The sequence below is a fragment of the Vombatus ursinus genome, unplaced genomic scaffold (genome assembly GCF_900497805.2).
Source record: "Vombatus ursinus unplaced genomic scaffold, bare-nosed wombat genome assembly UNPS02009205.1, whole genome shotgun sequence".
In the NCBI taxonomy this organism is placed as follows: domain Eukaryota; kingdom Metazoa; phylum Chordata; class Mammalia; order Diprotodontia; family Vombatidae; genus Vombatus; species Vombatus ursinus.
This window is the reverse complement of record NW_020948983.1, coordinates 29117875-29141894: the sequence shown is the minus strand read 5'-3', so window position 1 is coordinate 29141894 and position 24020 is coordinate 29117875. Positions and strand designations below refer to the sequence as shown.

The following is a 24020-nucleotide window of genomic DNA, read 5'->3' as shown; positions in this document are numbered from 1 at the left end:
TTTTTTTAAAAATCATTACTCTGAGAAGGAGTCCAGTCTATAGGCTTCAGTGTACTGCCAAAGGGGTTTGTTGTTCCATCCTTCAGTTTTAAAGAGGATCGATGATATCACAGGTGATGTCTTGACTTTTTTGTGACTTGGATTTAAGTAAGGCAGAGCTGTGCAGTCAGCAGCCTCACTCTCTCTTCCTGGGTCATCAAAGTCCAGTGGCAGGATGCAAGACAAAAGTCAAGACAACTGGCAATGTCCCAGGATGCAGCAGATGACCTTAGTGTCTCTAATGCTCAACCCAGCTCTAAGCACTCCACAGCACCGGCTTCAGCTGCCTTCACGGCTACTGGAACAGACTGTTCTCATCTGCCCATTCATGTGCGGGGTAGACGTCCCCTTAACTCACTGACAGACTTGATGCCTGTTGGTTACCCTCAACCTGGTTTAGCCCGTCTGCCAAGACGGTTTACCAGAGTGTGGTCACTGTGCGTGCTCCAGCCTCTTGGGAGCCCCAGGTGAGAGCTGGGTGACAGGCGGACATCCACCAAAGGGCTCTGGCAAGCTGTGACACCAAAGCTCCCAGTCCTGCCTGAACACCCCATACATCCCACCAAAGGGGTCCAAGATACAATAGAAGATTAAAGGCTAAGAACCCCTGTTCTAGAGATATTCTGAGGGTAAATATCAAATTCACATGGCATAAGCAAGGAAACGGACTTGATAAGGAATAGAAGGAATACAGATTACAAAAATAAGGTCATCAAAGAGAAGTGGGGAGATCACTGTTCTTTTACTCATCTTAATGACTGTTGGGTGGGTGACCTGTATCAGCTTCCCTTGATATGGAGGGAAGAGAAATAACTGCAGCGTCTGGGACTTTTCATTTAAATGCCACCCACTGATGGAAGATATGGAAGTCGAGCTGCTTTCAAGCCACCCAGTCCTGCGGGGTTCCAGTCTGTTCCTAAGTGACCTAAGTTCCTAAGTGTTGAACTGGCCTGCTCATGGGGCTTATGGTGTTGTTCATCCGTCTGGCCCCTTCCACCACTCCTAAGTTTATTCCAAGAGACTGATGAGAAATGAGTCCCTTGAAATTGCTCATACGCCCTACCCCGCTAAAATACAAACACAGCAGACAGGCAGCTTTGTAAAGAGAGTTTAGTGGCTAAATATGGCACAGTGTGTTCAGAGGACGATATATAAATTACAGTATGTGAAACATCAACTTTGGCTGAGGCAAAACATGCCTCGAAACTCATACCTCACACACCCTTTAGGAAAAAAAAAATCTTTTAAAAACCCCCCACCCCACCAGCTTATAAAAAATATCCCCAGCACCTATTTCCTGTTCCATATTTCCAAGTGAAAGGGTTATGGATCCTTCCATGCTGAGGGAGATGTTGGGGGGGGTAGGTAGGGGGGAGGAGGGAGGTTAAAGAAGAGGAGAACAGGAAAGGCGTTATACCTGCCCACCTCACGCTCTACTCCCACCTCCTAACCCGCAGCCAGAGCTGCTCCCCACCTATTTCTGGCCCAGAGCTTTGTCTAAGTTCTTCTTGATTGTGTCCAGGAAGTCTTCGGTATTTATATAGTGCTCATTCAGCTTCACACTGCAAGCAGAACAGAGATAGTGAGCCCCTGGGAGGAGCACCTGCCTCACCCAGACCCCTGAAAGCCTAGTTGGAAGAGGTGTAATCAACAGAGAGGAGGACCAGCTACCAATGAGGGAAGAAGCCAGGACCGAGCGTGCAGTCTAAGAAGGACGTAAAAAACTGCATGCATTGTCCTCCCACCTCCATCCACCAGACACTTAGAACTTTGCCATGACACCTGCGGTTCATCACTGAATAAATACTGACGGTAATGGAGAAAGTTTTTCTGGCATGTACCGCATACATTTGTAAAAAAGTAGGATTCAAAGCATGACTTTCATCACACCTCCCTGTGTTTTGTGAACATGCTACTTTTCTCATGGTTCCAGGGAGTCAGATGAACCCCATACACCCCCCAGTTCCCTCCTCCAACCCTTCACTGTCTGGATGGCAAACAGTTCTTTGGATCCTGAAGAGCAGCCTTCTTGTTCCCAAGACAGGCTTGCCCAGGCTCAGAGGAAGAAGCTGGCAAGAATGTGACCACCCAGGTTCAAGTAGAGAAAGCTTCTGGCTGCAAATGTAATTTTTCAATATGAGGCCCTGGGCAGTCATTTAAAGGCCTGAGTTGTAGCAAGGATTTTGGGATTAAAAAAAAAAAACAGCCCAACCAGAAAGGCCTCCAATCAACCCTCCTCACAGGGTCTTGGCACCCTTCTCTGGAGGATTTAACAGCAGTTAAGCCCTAGGAAGAAGACTAGGACAAAGGAAGTGACCATCTCTTCTTTACCCTCAAGCCACATGGCCCCTCTCTAGCAATAAGAGGCTTGTGTGTTTATCTCTGTGTACATCTCTCTCCTTTTCCCTCTTTCTCCCCTCTCTTTCTTCCCTGTCTCTCTCCTCCCTTCATCCTCACCTTCCCTGAAAGAACGCCCAGACTCCATACCAACAGAGGCCACTCACTTGCTTAGCCCATGGATACAGCCGGCGAGGTCCTTGGTCATAGCTCCACTCTCCACCGTTTCGACACACACCTTCTCCAGAGTCTGTGCAAATCTGGGGAAGGTCATTTGGGGTTAGGTCCCCAGCTGATCTGGAGCCAAGGACCTGTCTCTCCATCCCCTGCTAGCCTCCTGATCAGGATCCCTGGATTAAGGGGTCAGGTCCACATAAACCTTCTGACTACTATGCTTTTCTAGTGCTAGAAGCAGTCCTGCAACCACGTTACCCGACCCTAACTAAGGCAAATACAAAAGAGTAATTTATTTGCCTTGCCTCTTGCGTACCACATGGGCTGTTTCCTCAGAATTTCAGGGGATTCTCTGGTCCAGGGGCATCATAATGGAGTCCTATGGGCTCCCGATCCAGAAGAACCCTATCCCAGACCCATGGGACCTTGAAAGCTACTGAAGCACATACACAACTATTCCACCAAGAAAATCCAGTAACTGAGGGAGGCTCTCCATAAGCTGCCAGTAAATCAGGTAGTTAAACATGATATTAGCTCAGTGGGGCCACAAGTGGGGCACCAACCAGGGAGACTGAAAGGCAAAGTGGGAGCTAGGCTCAGTACATGTGTTCCCCCTTCTCTCATTGCCCCATGCTTACCTGATCAAGTCCTGGTTACCATCCAGCTTTCCTCGGTGCTCTAAGCCTCTTGTCCAGGCAAAGATGCTGGCAATGGGATTGGTGCTAGTGGGTCGGCCCTGGAAAGAGAGGAGATGTGAGAGTAAAGGATGGAGGAACCCACCCCTCCAAAAAAAATCCCTGAAAGACAGATTAGACAAACAGCCCTGGCCAAAAGGTTGGAGGTCATGGCACCCACACTGTACAGGCATAGGTCATGGCTAAACCCTGTTGTGTGGATACGATACATCTGGCTCTGGGTCCCTGGTGGTGTCTGTAGCTGCACAGAATCCTTTGGGGGAAGGGAGGCATTCCAACATAACTCCCTGAGGGGTCAGGTTACCCCACTCACCTTCTGGTGCTCTCGGTAATGGCGGGTGACAGTTCCATGAGCGGCCTCCGCCTCAATGGTCTTCCCATCCGGGCAGACCAGCACTGAAGTCATTAGGCCAAGGGAACCAAAGCCTACAGAGAGGAGTGAAGAGCTTTTGTCAGCACTACCTTCCATTCTTCCCTCCTGGTCCCACTGACAATCGACGGCAGAGCTCAGATTCTCTGGTGTAACTGTCATTGTGCCCACAACACAAGCCAGCCCCCACACCTGACCACAGCATAAGCTCCTCAAGGCCAGAGACCAGGATCTCATCTAAACTTTGCAAGAGATCTCCCCAGGTGCCTTACAATCCTTTGCACAGACTAGGTGCCTAATCAGTGTTACCTGAATTAAATTGAGGGCCCTATCAGACTGACCACATGGCACTTCTTGTGCTGTTAGTATCCAGTAATAACAGTATATGAAAATGCCCCCTCATTCAGCATGCTTACCCTACAACTTTCTCCCCACTTTTTACAATAGGATGAAAAGGTACCACCTTCAGAATGTGAGATGGAGACTCACACCCCATGCCCCTCCTTCCTTCCTTCCTACCCACAATGATTCCATCAATCCTGACCATCAATCCCCAACTAGTATTTCAGCCTGTCCAAGGCTGTTCAGCAATTACCAGAGGCAGAGCTTAGAGGATTGAGCATAGCCTCATGAAGCAACCTCAAGAAGAAGAGAAACAAATACGACCTAGGCCGAACACTATCACAAATGGCTAGAAAATTATTTGCTACATTCCAATTTGCCTTTTTAGAATACTATACAGTGCTAAATTTGGCCAAATTGAGATTCCTCTCCTTCCTATATATTCAATTCAACTGAACAAATATTAAGCAACTATTAAAAGCCTGTGCCAGGGCCTGGAGATATTAAGAAAAATGAAACAAAGTTTGCCCTCAAAGAGTTTACCTTCTATGTGAACAGAGAAAAGTAAATAAAAGGTAATTTGAGAAGAGAAGAAAATACTAATGATTGGGAGACAGGGAGAGATCAGGAAATGCTTTCCATAGAACAGAGGTTCTTAACCTGGTATCCATGACCTTTCTTTTTTAAATATTTTGATAACTACATTTTCATATAATTGGTTTCCTTTGTCATCCTATTTATCTTTATGCATTTGAAAACATCATTCAGGATAAGAGCCCTTGCCTTAGAAAATGGCATGTGAACTAGAAGGAAGCTGAGGATTTTAAGAGGCAGAGGTGAGAAAGAAATGGGACTACAATCCAGGAATGGGAGGACGGAGGTGCAGGGGTTGGGGAAGAGCAATCTGTAGGAAGGCATAGAGATGGCAGATGGAGCCCTGAGTTAACATGTCAGTCTGCCTGGAATGTAAGAGGGATAAAGGGGAGTAGTAAGAAGTCAGCACAGACAGGTAAATGGGAGCTAGCTTGTAGAGGGGTTTAAATACTAATTATGCTTGGCATAACATTTCCTCAACTCCCAAGCTGAAGTCCCACCAACAGAGCCGTCCAATCACAGCCACATAGCTCTAGGAGAAGTCCTATTTTGAAACATCATCTTCAACATACCCTGGGCTAGTATATCAGATTGCACGTCGCCATCATAATTCTTGCAGGCCCAGACAAAACCACCTGAAGACTTGAGTACTTGGGCTACCATGTCATCAATGAGTCGGTGTTCATACCAAATCTTGTTCTTGTCAAAATCTGTCTTGTAGTGCCTGTGGAGGCAGAATGTTTGTCATGGGGAGTGGAAGTAGGATGAAACCAGCAAATCTGGGGCTGAGTCTAAAGAGGGGAAAGCAAGTAAAATGGGGCCCTAGCCTGATGCTGTGGCCATTAAAGAGCCTCTAAGCCAGAGAAAACTAGAATGGGAGAGCTCAACCCTCATTTACAAAGGGGCTAATAAAAGGGATAGATAAAAAAGAACACGGAAGACACCTCAGAGAGACACATTACCTGGCAAAGATTTCCTGGAAGATGTCTTTGAAGCGACCATCATAAGCCTTTAAGATGGTGTTCTTGGTGCTCATGTAGAGGGGCCACTTCTTCTGGATGGCATACTGAAAGCAGCTATGTGCAAAACCTGAGATAGACTGCAAGAACAAAGATCAGGCCTTTAGCAGGGGCTTCTTGGCAGGCATTGTTCAGAACTGGACTATGCTAGGAATTCCCCTTTCATCCTGCAGGCCCAAAGCAATTTGTATTCATGATTGGACACTTAGATTCTGGATGTCTGGGAACGGTGATTTATCTTATGTTACCAGGTGACAACCCCACCCATCCCTACTCTACCCTGGACTTTGACAGAAAGAAAATCCTTACTTCCCAGGTCGGGTTTACTCAAGGAAGAATGCATTTCTGTATTCCACGTATTCAAAGTCTCTCTCTGTCTTTGGTCAAGAAATGTCAACCCCCAAATCCGACTGGGGAGGCAATATGGTTCATGGTTCAGTGGGAAAAGCAGGTGCTCTGGAATCAGAGAACCTTGATTCAAATCCTGCATCTGATGCATCTGAATGACCCTGAGCAGGCAACTTGATCTCTCTAGGCCTCAATTTCCTCATCTATAAAATGGAAGGAAGGAGGCAACCAGGGACCAAAAGACAGTAAAGTGAAGTGAGGAGGGGCAGTGTTCATCTTGAGAAGTGACTCTTACCTCATCAGTGTTGTACATGCCCATGCCCACACCTCCACCAGGGAAGTTGTAGACTTCCCATTCCTTTGCACCACTGCCATCTTTTGGAGTAAACACCATCTTGAAAGTGCCCGCCTTTTCTGCAACAAAGTCAGTGGCCTTGTACTAGAGAAGGAAAAACATAACTGAGTTATCTGGGCATCAAGAAGAGACAACCCCCTATGAGGCTGATCCAACTTTTACTTTCCCCTGTATATTCACCTGATCACCATGTGCATGCCTGCCAATCGTGATGGGTTTTGTCCAACCAGGGACAAGGCGGGGGACGTTCTTGCAGATGATAGGTTCCCTGAATACTGTTCCCCCTAAAATGTTCCTTATAGTTCCATTGGGGCTTTTCCACATCTTCTTTAGCTTGAATTCTGTAGAAAAAGCCAAAATAAACAGCTGGGAGATTGCAGCCATGATATGCCAACTCATTCTACCCAACACTTTCCGGCCAAAACCAGTTTGGCCAAACCTAACTAACAGGAAGGCCTGAAGTGGTTTTGTGTAATAGAGGATAGGATTATAAATTTAGGGCTGAGATTCAAAGACCAGATCCCCTGACCCTAATGTCAAGGGTCTTTCCAATCACCATGCAACTTTCTGGAATCACAGACAAGGAAGGGATAATTCTATCTTGAGTAGAAGGGTATGGAAAAAATAAGTGGGTAGAGATATTAAGGCAATGAATTAGGTGGGTGGGGAACAAATGAAGTCACATCAAGGGTGGAGTATATATACAACAACTTTGAGGGGGTGGAAGAGGCAAACTTTCTGAAATTCTTCTATTTATAGAAATGTAGCATTTTATAGAACTCTAGAAAACATCCATAAGGCCTGAGGGGCATGATCATGGGCACATGGGCACATGGCAGTCAAAACTGTTGCCTTATTGGTTCTCTTAATTCAACAAGAAACAAATAAAATGTTTACCAAGAACACTAAAATATCGCTCTTACATACATACTATTAGTCTAGACAGAGACTCAATCAATCAATCAGCATTTATTAAGCACCTATTCTTTTATGAGGCATTATGGGATACAAAGGAGGCAGCTAAGTGGTTCAATGGATAGAGCACTGGGCCTGGAGTCAAGAAGACTTGAGTTCAAATGCAGCCTCAGACACTTACTAGTTGTATGACCCTGGGCCAGTCCCTTAACATTGGTTTGCCTTAATCCACTGGAGAAGGAAACAGCAAACTGCTCCAGTATCTTTGCCAAGAAAACCCAGTGGATAGTATAGTCCATGGGGTTATGAAGAGTTAAACATGATTGCACAGGGGATACAAAGACAAAAATGAAACAATGCCTACTCTCAAGGAGCTTATATTCCTATAATATAATAATAACATAATATAATATATCCTCTCTCTCTATCTAATATAATATATATCCTCTAATAGAAGAAGAGACAACAACATCAACAGAATACATACAAGATCAATCCACAAAGTTAGGGGAAAAAGGTCACCATAAGTAAGCACAATGAAACACCAGAAAACTCCAGAGACAGAGCAAGTGGCTGGATAAAAGAAGGTTGTGCCATACTATTATGATTACTATTAGTTATTATCACTACTCCTAAGTATAAACAACATGATATGATGGTATGATGAAATGCATGCTGAATGGGAATTCAGAAGCCTGCATTTCTAGTACCAGCTTTACCACCTAACTGATTGTTGTAAGCAAGTCATTTAACCTTTCTGAGCATCAGTTTCCTCACCTGTAAAATGAAAGGGTTGGACTCCATATTCTACAAAGGTCCTTGCCAGCAGCAAAATTGTATTTTTCTTAATGAATTCCCAGAAAGATGAAATGACTTCTCACTTTGATGTGATGGTTGGCCTGGTGAAACGCTGCTGCTCCATCCACATCCACCACCACCAACCCCCTCTGCCATTGCCTCCCATTACATAGCACTTCACCGTTTTCAAAGCACTTGAGACATCCATCATCTTCCTAATGCACAGATCTGGCCAGGCCATTCCTTTGCCCAAGCTCCAGCCCCCCATCCCCTCTAGGACAAAAGGCTCTACTCTTTGGCTTTTAAAGCCTTCCACAGCCCAGCTCTGTTGTACACTATCCTCCTTTGGACATTCCATGTCTTTTCAGCCAAACTGAACTGCTTGTTGTTCCCAGCTCCATGTCTTTGCCTTAGCCATCCCCTAACCTTGGTACTTACTCTCTTCTCACCTCCTCCTAGTAGAAATCTTAGCTTCTTTCAAAGCTCACCTCAAATACCACCTCTCAGAAGACAACTATCTTGATCCCCTCAGTACTGGGCTAGTTTCCTCCTCTCTCCCCTGGAAATCACTGGGTTTTATTCTGTATATGTAATGGGCATATTAGCCATTGAAGCTCCAGGTGTTAAATCATGTAAATCTGAATTCTAAGCATGCCCCAAGCACTGAGAAGTCACAGGCCAGTTCTCCCATTGTATGTACAGGCTATATTTACTTTTTTGTGTAAAAATGGTCTCCCTTCAAGAATTCCCTTAACTGTTTCTTTTTTGCCTTTGCATATATAGCACCTAACACGACATATAGCACACCGTAGGCATTTTTAATAAAATGCTTATTGAATGAATAAATTGGATACTTACACTCATCATACTGGCAGATAGTATTATTATTATTTCACATATGAGAAAACTGAGGACAAGGGAAACAAAACAGCTTATCAAAGATCACACAACTAATAAGTCACAGAATCAGGATTAAAACCTTGGTCTGACGCTGCTTCACCACCATGTCAACACAGGCCCCATATCAGTTGGAATCAGTGCTCCCATTCACACACACACACGTGAAACCCACATACCTTCCACACGGGCTTCATCTGGAGTGATGGTGGCACACTTGACTGCCACACTATATTTCTGAGTGGCTAGTGCCGAGTCAATGGTGACCTGATCATCTGTCTGGTCACGGTGTGGGAGCCCTAGGTCAAAGTATTTGAGCTGTACATCCACATGAGGTAGGATGAGCTAGGAAAGAAAGAGACAAAGTCGTCGATTCAGTCAAGAGAGCTCAGTAAACAGAGACTCAAAGAGAAAATTATCATAAGGAATATTAACTATCAGGGAAGATAAGGACAAGGGATGGATAGAACGTGCATTCAGGTTGTGCATACAGAAGTAAGCATCTGGGACACAGAACACCTCATATATGCTGTCAGATTCCACTAATGTGTTGATTACTTTTGTTGTTGTTTGCTTTTTCCCATTCTTTTTTTGTTAAATTCTTTTACAAGGGATGGCTCTCTGAGTGAGAGAGGAAGGAAGGATAGCTAACCAGGAATGAAAGCGATATAAAAACAAAATACATAAATAAAAATTTTAAAAAGAAAAAATAAATCTAAACAATAGTTTGATAATCTGACACATTCAGAATGATCCTTAAAACCTCAGGAAATGAGGGGTGGAGAACCAGCTTGGTCCAACAAAGCCAAACTCATGAGGAAACACATAGAGGATGCTCTCCTTTGGTTGGTGTAACCTTTTCAGAACAAAACTTTTCAGAAAGGGGAAGGATGTATTTGAAAATGAAGATGAAATAAAAACAAAATATATTAATAATTATTTTTGTTAGCATCCACACTTGGAGTAGAGAACAAAAAAAGTACCCACTCAAAGGAAGTACCATAATGGAAGCCAGTTAGAAGTGGAAAGAACAGGGTATCTGGATGGTCAGCACTGTGGCTATTCATTGCTAACTTTATATGTGATATGGGAATTCACTGCAGCTGTGGCCCATTTACCAAATTGGGCATCAATGTGGTAGAGACGAAACACCACTGGCTCTGGGGTCAGAGGACCTGAGTTCAAAGCCTACCTTGAATGCTAACGACTTGGACAAATCATTTAACTCCCTGCGGCCTCAGTTTCTTTCTTCATTTGTAAAATGAAGGGGTCAGACTAGATGCCCTGAAGGCCCTTTTAGCTCTAGACCATGAGCAGACTTTGTGCCCCGAGCAACATGGTGCAGCTCCTACAAACTCCAAGAAAAGCTCAAGTGCTTCATCATGACTTCCAGAAAGCCACTGTGGGGCAGAGGGGAGGATACAGAGGCTGACCGCTCCTAACAGCGTGAAGTATGGGCCCAGTAATGAACTAGGTGGGTGTCATTTAAGAACCAGACTCACTGAGGTTCAGAGAGACTCTTCATTAGGTCAGCTACTGGGCTATGTGAGATTTTCTGGCCACAGCAACTCATGAAGACCATGCACTGCACCAGAGGAGGACAACTGTGATGTGCACTGGCAGAAGGAGAGCTCACATCAACAAAATCATGGCTTAAGAATTTTATTATAGGGGCAGCTAGGTGGAGAGAGCACCGGCCCTGGAGTCAGGAGGACCTGAGTTCAAATACAGCCTCAGACACATAATGCTTCCTAGCTGTGTGACTGTGGGCAAGTCACTGAACTGCAACTGCCTCACTTGGAAAAAAAAAAAAAAAAAAAGGAACTTTATTATTACGAGGCCCGTTAGGTGGCCCAGTGGATAGAGCCCTAGGACTGGAGTCAGAAGACTTAACTTCCAATCCAGCCTCAGATACTTTCTAGCTGTATGACTGGGGCAAGTCACTTACCTTCTGTATGCCTCAGTTTCCTCATCTGTAAAATGGGGATCATAACAGCACCTACCTCCCAGGGTTGTTGTGAGGACCAAATAAGATCATTTTTGTAAAGCATTTAGCAAAGTACCTGGCACACAGTAAATACTATAAAAATGTTAGCTATTATGATTGTTGTTGTTGTTTTTTAATTCCAACTAGGTCTAAGATACAGTGCTAAAGTACCACTGTCTAGAAACAGGAAGGATAGATGATCTGTCCTCCAGGACTATGGATGTGAGTTCTACAAACACAAAATGGAGAAGGCGTTGGGATGGAGCAGCCTCTAGGCCCACGTTCCTGAGGCTAATCCCTCTGAAGGCAAAGACACAGGAAGAAGAGCTACCTTTTCTTTGATGAACTGCCAGATGATGCGAGTCATCTCATCTCCATCCATCTCCACCACAGGCTTGTCCACCTTGATCCGTTTGTCTGCATCTAGAATCCCATCACACACACACACACACACACACACAATCAAATGCACTGGGGAGCAAACCGAGACCCGCTTCAATCCTCCAATCCCCCAACCGCCCTCTGTCTTCCAGAAAACGATCCTCAGAACCCCGAAGGTGGACAAAACACCTTCTTGGCAGTCACCCTGCGAGGAAGCAGCTGTGAGCCCAAGTGATCTATTTTGGTCCAGATTTGTGATTTCATGATCTGTGCATGGAATTCCTGGGGAGGAAACACCTTCTCCAATATAGATCAGCAAATGCTCTGCATTTCTAGTCTTAGAGAGTCGTTGGGGGCAGGGAGGTTAAGTGATTCTAGAAGATGCCAGAGGCAGGATCAGAATATAAGCCTTCCTGACTTTATTTTATTTTTTGTTTTGTTTTTAGAGGCAATCAGTGTTAAGTGACTTGCCCAGGGTCACACAGCTAGTAAGTGTCTGAGGTTGGATTTGAACTGAGGTCTTCCTGACTCCAGGGCTAGAGTAGCCATCATGCCACCTAGCTGCCCCAAGTCTTCCTGACTTTAAATGCTGGCTCCCTAACCACCATCCCATGTTCCCTTTTCATCCTCATTTTACAGCTGAGGCTCAAAGACAGTGACTTGTCTATGGTTACACAGTCTCGGAACTTAAATTTCCACCCCATATATCCTGACTCTAAATCTAGTACTCTTTCCAAAACACAACATTGCTTCTCAAAAGGCAGCTGGTGGTGGAGTAGACAGAGCTCTCAGAGTCCAGGAAGACCTGAGTTCAAATCCAGACTCAGATATTTACTATCTGTGTGACTCTGGGCAAGATACTGAACCTCTGTTTGCCTCAGTTTCTTCAACTATAAAATGGGGATAATAATAGCACCTACCTTGTTATGAGGATCACATTGAGAAAATATTCTGTAAAAGTACTTAGCACAGTGCCTGGCACATAATATAAATGTTTATTCCCTTCTCTTCCCCTTCAAGTGTGTGCCCCTTTCTCTTCTCTCTCTCTCTCTCTCAATCTCACACACACACACACACACACACACACACACACACACACATTCACACATACTTCTCATCCCAACTCTTTACAAAGGAAACTCTTTGAACAGGGGCTTTTTGACTAAAAATGGAGTTTCTCGAAGATAGAGACATTTTCCCCAGTGTTCTGCCAAGCAGTTTATAATGTCATAAATACCTCTGGGCTCAGTGAGAATTATTGACTATACTGAGGTCACAACATGTAGAGGTATGACATGGCTCAACCTCTATTAATTAGGATCAGGCTAGCCAATACCTACAAGATAGGAACCTATACAGAAAAAAACAGCAGGACAATCAGGCGGCTGGCCTGCCATGGAGAGAGGAAGTAAACCAATCACTCAACATACTACAAAATCCGTTCCATAAAGGCTGTCTTGGGGTAATACAGACAACAGTCTGACCAAGGAGGTAATCATACCAGAAGAGGGGAAGCAAGTTCCCAGAGAATCTAGACAGCATTCTGAAAGAGACTGGGGGAATCTGGGCCCTGGGAGAGAAGCACTCAGCAGGAAGCAGGCCTCTTATAAGGAAGCATATGCCTGTGATTATTGAAAGTAGTCCATGGGAAAACAAAACAAAACAAAACAAAACACCCCCATACACAGCAGGGAGCAGAAAGCAGTTCAGAAAAAGACACAGATGAGCAAGACAATTTTCTTACTACCATGTTAAATTTAATAACATCCTCTTTTTTTAAACTTACATGTACATATACATACTTTTAAAAAATTATTATATGCTCTTTTAAAAAATCACACATAACAGCTATTTCATATGCAATCCTTTTCTGTTCTTTGTATATTGAAATGTTCATGTATATTAATGTTTAAGTTCATGATAAAAAGAAAATTTATAAAAACATTTTTAAAAAGTAGACCACTGACTGAAAAATAGGTATAAATTACTAAATTTATACTTTAAATATACTAATAGGTATAAATTATTAAAGAGAAATTTGGTAGAGCAAGTGCCCTCTTAGCAAGGGACAGGTGTAAACAGTTTAAGAAGGCTCATCAAAGGAAAAAACTAAGGGATGTTAAGTTATAAGCTTGACCAAACAAACTGTAATAGTAGTAATAATTTATTATTATTTTACTCATATAATAATAAACTATATATGATACTATATGTAAATAATAAAAAACTTAATTCAAATAATATGAGATTACTACTGACAACTACTGCCTGGGGAGGAAATGAAGATGACAGTGTGGTGTGGTGGGAAGAGCAGGGAGACTCAGGCCTCTTTCTGTCAGTTACCAGCTGCATGACTTTGGGCAAGTCACTAAACATCTCTGGGTCTTGGTTTTCTTATCTATTTAAAAATGACAGCAACAGCCACCTCACATCACTTATCTTTCAATGTTGTCACGTGGAAAGAACTTTGTAAACCTTAAAACACGACATAAATGTGAGCCCTTATTGTTCGAAACAAAAGGTAAAACACTCTATACATATTTCGGTCCTTTGTTAAGAATTAAAAGACTGAAGAATGACTTTGAGGATCTTTCTTCAGACTATCCAGCCCTGTTGTTCTACCCAACATCTGAAAATGACACTTAATGTCACTGACGTTATGACACTCTAAACAGAGCAGAAGCTCTTAACTAGGGTCCTTGAACTTAATTTTTTTTTTTTATAACTGTATTTCAAAGTCATTTGAAATACAATTTACTGAGGTAGCTAGGTGGTTCAGTGGATAGAGAGCACTGGGCCTGGAGTCAAGAAGACCTGAGTTCAAATCCAGCCTCAGACACTTTCCCCATGACCTGGGGAAAGACACTTAACTTCTGTTTTCTGTAATCCATTGGAAAAGGAAATGGCAAACCACTCTAGTATCTCTGCCAAGAAAACCCCACGCATGGCATCGGTGTGCTATAGTCCACGGGGTCATGAAGAGTCAGACACAACTAAATGACTTAAAACACAAAATAATTAATTTCCTTTGTAATGTTATGTATTTTATTTTATGCGTTTTAAAAACATTATTCTGAAAAGGGGTCCATAGGCTTCACCAGACTGCCAAAGGGGTCCATGACACATTCCCTGGACTAGAGCTATCCTTTTTCCTAATCCTTCTTGATGTCAAGTTTATATGGATATAGCTCAGGAACTACACAAAAGGTTTTAAAGATGCTAGAGGTCACGTAAATAGAATCATGTAATCATTATAATAAATAAATATAGTGAAGCAAAATAAATTCCCATACTGGCCATGTCCAAACATGTGTATCTCATTCTATAGGCTATCGTGTCTCTGCCAGGAGGTGGGCAGCATTCTTTGTCATCTGGCCTTTGAAATCATGGTTAATCATTGCACAGACCAGAATTCTTAATCCTCTCAAAATTATTTGTTTTTACAATGTTGTTGTAATAATAAAAACTGCCCTCCTGCTTCTCCTCACTTCACTCTGCATCAGTTCATACCAGTCTTCTCAGGTTTCTCTGAAATAGTCTCTTTCTTCTTTTCTTAAGAGCATTATAATAGCCTTCCATTCCATTCATATACCATAATTTATTCAGGCATTCCCCAACTGATGGGCACCCCCTTGGAATCTAATCCTTTGTGAATACAAAAAGAGCCACTATAAATACTTTTTGTACAAATAAGACCTTTTCCTCTTTCTTTGGTAATTATAGAATGCTAACGCTGGAAAAATCCTTAGAGATCACCTAGTTCCAACCTCTTATTTAACAGATGAGAAAAGAGAGGCCCAGAATGGTACATCGACTTGCCCAAGGTCACACAGCTAGTCAGTGTCACAGCCAAGACTGGCACCCAGGTTTCAGCCTCTCTATTGCTCTTTCATTTTTCACAAGTTCTCTTATGAGTTAATTTGACAGCAACCAATCAAAAACAACCCCAAACAAAAGAAAAAATCAGCTACAACTTTAAAAACCCTATACTGTTGAGGGTCACTCTGGGACATGACTTAGAGGTTTTAGATTCTGGCTACGCTCCAGTCATTCATCAACTGTGGGCGCTAGTCACAATAATTGTTATGGCTAAGTGCACTGCAGAGTTCTTTGTCTTGCAGGCAAGAGGGCGCCTGAGACCCACAGGACTGGCACCCACAACAGTGGCCTAATGACCTATCCTTCCTGGTATGCCAGAGTTCACATGACCACAAGAGTCTACACACCTAAGCCTAAGTTTACATTTAGTTTGACATGCATTCGGGTCCATGGCAAAAGGTTATCCAGATGACCCCAAAGGCTTTGCCTTCATGCTTCAGTTGCCCAATCTGTGAAATGGGAAAAAATATTTGCCCTCTAACCTCATGGGGATTTACCAGAAACAAATGAGAGTCCCAAAGGACTAATAATGAAACACACTATCCGCCTCCAGAGAAAGAACTGATATTGATTGAATACAGACTGAAGCATGCTATTTTTTACTTTTCATTTCTTTTTCTTTTGAGTCTTCTTGTATAAAATGATTAATATGGAAATGTTTTACATAAATTGCACATGTATAACTTATATCTGACTGCTTACTATCTCGGGAACAGAAGAGAGGGAGAGAGAGAATTTGGAACTCAAAACTTTAAATAAAATGTTAAAAATTGAAAAAAGAAACAAACGAGAGGAAATTGAGGATGTGAAGAAGGCAGTCTGAGCTCCCTAGGAGATTCTAAACACAAGGTTATAGATGTGTAATGATCTCTAGACATAGTACTGCATAAGTCCTGTTATCTTCTTGGAAAGTGTTTAGGATAAAATTACCTAAGTGAGAAAGAACTTGGAAGAAGACAACCAATACTGGATCCAGCCAGCTAGGAATTTTTTTTTTTAAATATTGCCCAAGGTTCTAAGCACCCAATGAAACCTAAGGTTTCCAAAATCTATTTTTATTCCTGAGTCAGAGATTCACAGTGAAAGCAAGCTGAACAGGAAGTAGGTACTGGCTCAGCTCACCTGAGGCAAATAGATTCTGCCACACCACCTACAAGGGGGGCTAAGAACAGAGCCCCTACAGCTGGACCAGGAGAAAAAGACAGTCAGGCTGGGAGGAAGGAAGGAATTAATACAATCATATTGTACCCCTACACCAGTGCTGAGTGACCATTCCAACATGTACATATTTGAATAAAGGGTCAAGAACTGATATAAAACAGGAGAAGCACATAGGAACTTTGGTCTAGGAATGTTAGGGAAGGGAAAGACAGGACCCGAGAGTAGTTAGTTTCTCAAAGAACATACTTTTAGGTAAATGCTTCATAAATAATTTTTGAAAGTCATGGTGCATAATTAAAACAACTCTGAGGTCCCACTTCATACTTATCCGATTGACTAATATGACAAAAAAGGAAAATGATAAATGTTGGAGATGTGGGAAAATTGGAACACTAATGCATTGCTGGTAGAGTTGTGAACTGATCCAACCATTCTGGAGAGTAATTTGGAACTATGCCAAAGGGCAACCAAACTGTGTATAACCTTTGATCCAGCTATACCACTACTAGGTCTGTATCCCAAAGAGATCACAAAAAAGGGAAAAGGACCTACATGTATAAAAATATTTATAGCAGCTCTTTTTGTGGGGGCAAAGAATTGGAAATTAAGGGGATGCCCAGTAATTGGGGAATGGCTGAACAAGTTGTGGTATATTGTGAGGGATTGTCTGATGTTGGCTACGTGCCACGTGGGGGTTGTGGCAAAATGGGGCAGGTGTGAGGGATTGTCTGATGTTGGCTACGTGCCACGTGGGGGTTGTGGCAAGATGGGGCAGGGACAGGATATTAGGAAGTAACCAGAGCTTGTGCTCCCGAGGCAGGGGGCTGTGCCACGTGGGAGTGAGACGGCAGAGAACTAGCTTCCTTTGTCACGTCCTCTCCCTTGGTGCAGTGCTAACCCCAGACATCCCCTTCCGGTATCTGATCCTACAACCAATCACTAGTAGGCGGGCTGAGGAGGAGGGGCTAGGAAGGTATATAAGGGGGGGGTAGGGATCGGAGCGCTCTCTTGCTCCTGCTCTTGCTTTCCTGCTTGGCCTTGCTGTGATGGTCTCTGAGTAAAGTTCGAGTGTTTGCACCTCCTGATCGGCTCATCTCTATGTTTATCTGGGTGGGCTCTGAAGACTGGTAGCCTGCTCCTGTTAGGAGGAGAGTGCACGGCGCAGCCGGCACAGTATATGAATATAATGGAATACTATTGTGCGAGAAGAAATGAGGAGCACGCAGATTTCAGAAAAAGACTGGAAAGACCTACATGAACTGATGCAGAGTGAAGTGAGAAGAACCAAGAGAACATTGTACACAGTAATAGCAACATTGCAGGATGACCAACTTTGATAGACTTTGCTCTTCTCAGCAATACAATGATCTCAGACAATTCCAAAAGACTCATGATGGAAAATGCTATCCACCTCTAGAGAAAGAACTATGTAGTTTGAAAGCAGATAGACGCACACTATTTTCTCTTTTTTTTCTTTCTCATGGTTTTTTCCCTTTTATTCTGATTCTTCTTGCACAACAAGAGAAATGTAGAAATATGTTTAATATGATTGTACATGTATAGCCTATATCAGAATGCATGTTGTCTTGGGGAGAAGAGAGGGGAGAGAGGGGAAAATTTTGGAACTCAAAATCTTATAAAAGTAAATGTTAAAAACTAAAAATAAATATTTTTTTTTAAATCATAGTGCATTACTGTAATGGAATATTATTATGTGAATACAGAGAAACAAAGAGGGAAGCATTTGAACTGATGCAATGTGAAATAGAGCAGAACCACAGAAATAACATAGGCCATGACTCCAATGTGAACCACAGGAAAACAATAAAAACTGAATTCAGAAAATTATAAGGACTAAGGTTGGCCCCAAAAAAGCTACATGAAAAAAATATGTTGCTTCCCCCTCCTTTGCAGAAGTGGGGGACCATAGATGTGGCACACTATATATAATGTCAGACTTTTTCTGATGTATAGAACATGTGACACAAGGGAAAAGGGGAAAAGGAAGAAAATATTTAGAAATGTGGGTGACATAAAAACAAAGGTATCAGTTAAAAATTTTAAAGAAGAAAATGAGTGAATGAATGAGTTCAAAATGAATGAACTCAATTCCAGGCCTCTAAAAGGAAGTACTTCACTTCCTACCCAAGATGGAATCTATACACAAAGGTATCTACAATGAAGATAGGTAAAGACTGTATGTTATTCTCTCTGCCTCTATCCTTTCCCCTCTCCAGTCTATCCTCCATACAGCTGCTATATTAATATTCCTAAAGCAAAAAGTCTATGTCACTGCCCTTCTCCAAAAGCTCGGTAAGTCCCATTATCTAACATTCATTATATACTTATCACTTTTGAAAACAATAAAGAGTACTAGAAAAAATGAGAGGCTTGAATAAAATTAAGTGTGTGGTAGATTATGCTATTGAATTGGGATTTTTGGAAGAGTAGGAGGAGGAGAAAGGGGAAGACAAAGCAAAAGGCAGCCTTGATAGGGCTCTCTTGCTTCTAGGATAAAATATAAACTGAGGATAAAATAGCCAGCATCTATATAGTACTTTTAACGTTTGCAAAGTGCTTCACAAACATCTCATTTTATCCTCACAATAACCCTAGGAGGTAGATGCGATCATTACCCCCATCTTATAGGAGAGGAAACTGAGGGAGACAGACTTGCCCAGGCTCACACAGCTAGAAGCGGCAGAAGCCAGACGTGAACTCGGGTCTTCCTGCCTTCCAGTCTAGCATTCTACCCACTGTCCCGGCTACCAACCCATTTGGGGCATTTAACTCCTTCCCAACATGATTTCGGCTTAGTTTAATTTCGTACGTTACTTTCCTTCAAGCACATTAGGCTCCAGCCAGATTGTTCTCCCAGCTGTTCTCTATATATGGAATTCCATCTCCCATCTCTGTTATTCCCAGTATCTGTAATTGGCTCCCTCCCTACATTCACCATTTAACGTCCTTAGCTCCCTTCAAGCCTCAAATTAAGTGTCACCTTCTACAAGAGGCTTTAAAAATTTTCCTGGTAGCTGGTTTATTTTGTATCTACTTTGTAGTCTATCTAGATTTACTTTTCTACGTATATTCCCACCCTACCCCCCAAAAGAATGGAGTAAACACTTCAAAGGCAGGGACAGTTTTGCTTGTGTCTTTGTACCCCGAGCACCTAGTGAACATGTTGCCTGGAGCATAGCAGGCTCCTATTAAATGTTTGGTGACATGGCCCCAAGAAAAAATAGGAGAAGCTATATACTTCCCATACCTTTTCAGAGGCAGGAGATATACAAGTATGGAACATTATACATACTTTCAGATTTTTTTTTCAATATATTAATTGATTTTGTTGTCCCTCTTTTTTTTTTCCTCGAAAAATTGTTAAACAGAATGGCTTTCTGGGAGGAAAGAGGGATACACGGGGAAATTTAGATGCTAGAAAAAGAAAAAACATCAATGAAAATGTATTTTTAAAAATATGTTTGATGAAGAAATGAATGAACTGTCCCTACTCTGAGAGTGTTTGTCCCCTGAAATTTCCTGTTCACAGAGTGTGATCACACCAAGCACACTGGTGAAGCAACAGTTATCCTTATCTGTTGGATGTAATCCAGAAGGGAAATAAGCTCAGAACTGGGGTGAAGGGTGGGCCATAAACGTGCCAGGGGTGGGGAACTTGTGGACTTGAGACCACATGTGGCCCTTTAGGTCCTCAAGTGCGGCCCTTTGACTGAATCCAAACTTCACAGAACAAAAGGGGATTTGTTGCCTATCCCATCTGAGTTCATCCGAGCAGCTCTCCTTAAGCCACATCACCACTGTGATCGGAGAAGCCTGGAAGCTGGAGAGACCCTGAAGAGTAGGGGGCAGGGTGAGAAAATAAGAAGCCCTGCTGGAGACAGTTCTATGTGTCTAAGTTTAAGCTGAACGATTCCCCTCCTTTACAGATTAGCAGAAAAGCCTCAAGCGGTAGTTCTGGGCTATATACATATCCAAGATTTATTTTGTGTAGTACTAGAAAGAAGCAATGCTATGATCATGCAGCAAAGAGATGGGGCTGTTTTAATCAAATAAATAATAAAGTCACGTTGAGAAGAAAGATGGGGGCGCTAGGTGGTAAAATGGATAGAGCACCAGCCCTGGAGTCAGGAGGACCTGAGTTCAAATGTGACCTCACACACATGATACTCACTAGCTATGTGACCCTGGGCAAGTCAGTTACCCCTAATTGCCTTGCCCAAAAAAAAAAAAAGAAGAAGAAGAAGATGACTGCTTGAATCCTTTAGCCTTTAGCCAAAATGAAACAGATGTCTGCTGAAAATGATGTTCTGCTACCAGGCTACCTTCACTCCAAGTCTGATGTAACTTCTTTTGTAAACAAACACGTGTCCCAAACACTTGGGAAAGCATAAAATGCTGGGTCACCAATATTCTGTCTCTTGATATTGGCAATGAGAAATATATTTATAGATGATAGTTATTTTCTCATCTAACTCAAAGCCTTGGAATAAACCCCAAGATACCCTGGTAGAATGTAAACTCCTTGAGGTCAGACACTGTCATTTGTGTCTTTGGAACCCCAAAGGCACCCTTTGGATGCCCCCCAAAAAAGGCAAAAACACAGTTCTTACTATCAAGGAGTTCACCTTCTAATGGGGGTGAAAACATGCAAACCAACTACGAGTCAGGAAGCAGAGATGAGTAAGAAGAGCATACCAGGCTTCAGGGGGCAGCCATGGAGAAAGAAGATGTGCCTTGTGTGAAGAGCAGCCAGAAGGCCAGTGTCACTGGATCACAGAGTAGGAGGGAGGCAGAAGTGTAAGAGGAATGGAAAGGTAGAAAAGCCAGGTTGTGAAGATTTTTAAAATCCAGAGAATTTTCTGTTTCTTCCTAGAACCAACAGAAAGTAGGTTTAATGAGTAGTGGGGTGCTTTTGGCAGCTTATACTCTGGCAGCTTATATTTAGGGTTTGGAATATGAGGCTTTGGGGCATGAGATTTTCTTCATACTTTAAGAAAGCATAATCTTGGAATTCTCCTACTTCCACTGGACTTTACTGAAGATGGTGCCACAGGACACTTTTTGTTTGAGAAAAGGAGGAATTTAGGACATGTGAAGTGGTCAGTTTGGAATTGCAAACCTGACCATACTGTGTCAGAAAAGTCCTTAAGTATGAATGTTCTTTTGTCCTCTATATTCTAGGGGCTGGTACACCCTGCCCCCAAAGTACCAGGAGTTTTGGTCAGCTGTTGGGTCGCCCAGTTAAATATTACCTCTTTTCTCTAGGTAAGACTCAACCCATTTCCCTTGCCCATTCTGGCACACAGTCCAGTAGTCAATGGCTAAGTCAAGGTCATGGGTTTCCTTAACATGGAGGCCAGAGAGCCCCACCTGTTCCTTTTACCATTTCCACTACTGGAACCTAGGAGAGTGCTAGAGAAATTTAGATTTGGTTCCAATGACTTTCCCAGTCTCCTTTTCTGGTGGAGGGGGGCAGAGACGGTAAAAAGAAATCTACTATTTTTCTTCAAGAGGGTCTGCTCTTCCCTCTTTCTTGTCCTTACTTCTGACTACCTAGATAAGAATTCTTTTGGGACTATGAGAGTGATTTCCAAGAAAGTAGCCTGTAGGACAGACTGACGGTCTCCTATGACACATTCAAATACATTTCTAATAGTAGGGTGACATTCTTTGAGGGCTGTGTGTGTGTGTGTGTGTGTGTGTGTGTGTGTGTGTGTGTGAAGGGGGAGGGAAGAGGGAATAGCAGAAGAAAAAGAGAGGATCGGTGAAGGAGGAAAGTACTGCGTAAGGCAGTTAAAGCAAAATGTCTCAGTAAAAGAAAAAGGGATGGTTGGCTGTCAGGAGAAGAAGAGAAAATGAAAGCTAAGGACAGAAAAGTTATCTGTCAGTCTTAAATAAATACCAGTTTTGTATACTACAATTTTTAAACAAAAGAAAAGAAAAAACCACCCCACCTTCCTGTAGCCATCTACTAAAAGGGCCCAGAAACAGCTGACGTGGGCCTAAAATCTGCTCTCCTAGGGGAAGAGAGAGGTCTGCAAACTGAATTGAGGAAACAGGCAGACAACACAGCTCTCAGTCAGCCTTTGTCTGTGTAGCAGCTGAGACTGTCCCCTCATCCTCCCAGCTGCTGATGGGGTCCTGGGGTGCTGCTTGTCTGCTAGGGATCAAACAGCAGCTGCTTGCCGCCTGACTTCTTGTTCACCAGATCCCAGTCCTTTCCCCAGCGTAAGTGGGGCACTACCTTCCCTGCGGAGCTCAGGCACCCACAGTTTAAACCGGGGAGGCACAGTAAGCATAATCATTCATGCACCCCAGGTGGGAGGCCACTGGATCATAATTTTGAGCCTTAGGGGTCATCTAGCCCAACCACCTCGTTTTACAGATGAGAAAACAGACCCAGAAAGATTTGTGACTTGTCAGAGAACTCCAAAGTAAGAACTGGCAAAGCCAGCATTCAAACCCAGGTCCTAACTCAAATAACAGAACCCCTCCACCTCACCACACCGCCTGCGTGTCAGTCTCCTTGAGGACTAAGGTCCTCGCTTAAAGGAACCCCCAAACGCAGATGTAGTGGAGAAAGGGGTGGGGTGACGTGGGGTGGGGGGAAGAGCAAGAGTGACCCTGGCACTAAGAGCCTGAACCAGGGCCACCAGTTGCTGCTGCCCTTCAAGTTCCCACCCCTACGTTTTAAAGCAAGGTTACAGAGAACGAGAGGAGGAAGGGGGGGGTGAGGAGTAGAGAGCATGGTGGAGTTGAAAGCCGAACTCCGCAAAGCGTTGCGATCCCTTTGTGTCCCGGACCCCCCACCCCCACCCCACCTTGTCTGACATCCCTCAGCAGGCCAAGTTCACTGCCGCTGGCTCTCGGACCAGCCACACTCGCCCCTCACCCCTCTCGAGCTGGGTGCTATGTGCACCCAACACTGCTCTCCCCACGCTTCAACGTGGTGCGCTCTAAGACCCGCAGACCCTCCCTTTGGAAGCCGCCGCGTCCCCGAGTTGGGTTAGCCCGGCTGCGACCCAGCCCTGGGCCCTATGTGGCCCCGGGTCCAGGAACGCCGGCTGGGCCACTCACAGTTGCGGCGTGGCTGCCCTCCCTGCAGGCTCAGGGCTGCCGGGGCCAAGGCCCCCGGGGTTCTGCCCAGGACCGAGGCGGAGGTTCTGCCGAGGGAGCGCACGACGTGCAGGTAACCCGCCATCCCGGAGCACACAGACGGAGCGGAGCACGGGGCAAGGGCAAGGGGGGGGGGGGGCCTCGCAGGCTGGAGCCGGGCTGGGGGCGCCCCCGGCCGGCAGCAGAGGTGGGAGGGAGGAGGGACACGCACGGCCTCGGCTACCTATTGGGCAGCGGGCTCGGGGGCCGGGGGCGGAGCCTGGCTGGGGCGCGCGGGGAGCCCGCGCTTCCGTGACAGTGGAGAGCTCAGACTCGCATTGTAAATGTTTGCGCAGGGTTGCGGTCGGGCCTCGGCTCTGGGGGCCGGAGGAGGCGCGGCAGAGGCCCCCCGCCCGCCTGCCCCGCAGCCAGCTAGGATCCGCCTGCCTAGGGCCGACCCCTTCCCCTGCCTCCGGGGCCAGACCCCCGCGCAGTCCTTCTCACAAGACTCGCTGCCCCACCTCACTCACGGTGTTCTTGGAAGTGATTTCATTTCTAAGGCATTAGCTGGAAAACAAAGCAAGTGGAGGAAGAAATGTGTGCGCGCACACAT

The 24020-nt window shown here is 44.1% G+C and overlaps 1 protein-coding gene across 1 annotated transcript; it reads right to left on the bottom strand.

Moving 5' to 3' along the window:
* Positions 1 to 1132: 1132 nt before the first annotated feature.
* Positions 1133 to 23523, bottom strand: IDH2 (isocitrate dehydrogenase (NADP(+)) 2, mitochondrial). Its single transcript, XM_027851834.1, has 11 exons — positions 23390 to 23523; positions 11202 to 11293; positions 9063 to 9228; positions 6454 to 6614; positions 6214 to 6357; positions 5514 to 5650; positions 5124 to 5275; positions 3559 to 3671; positions 3189 to 3286; positions 2544 to 2636; positions 1133 to 1601 (listed from the first exon to the last, which is right to left on the bottom strand). Exons 1-11 carry the CDS (start codon positions 23511 to 23513, stop codon positions 1514 to 1516), a joined length of 1368 nt encoding a protein of 455 aa, XP_027707635.1. The 5' UTR covers positions 23514 to 23523; the 3' UTR covers positions 1133 to 1513.
* Positions 23524 to 24020: the final 497 nt, after the last annotated feature.

What these genes read in the sequence shown, in the direction of transcription:
- IDH2 (XM_027851834.1), bottom strand. Translation starts at nt 23,513, where the DNA reads ATGGCGGGTTACCTGCACGTCGTGCGCTCCCTCGGCAGAACCTCCGCC. An exon ending in AGATGAAGCCCGTGTGGAAG is followed by an intron (nt 6,615 to 9,062) that starts GTATGTGGGTTT and finishes CTTTTTCTACAG; the next exon opens with AATTCAAGCTAAAGAAGATG. An exon ending in GGTAACCAGGACTTGATCAG is followed by an intron (nt 2,637 to 3,188) that starts GTAAGCATGGGG and finishes GACCTTCCCCAG; the next exon opens with ATTTGCACAGACTCTGGAGA.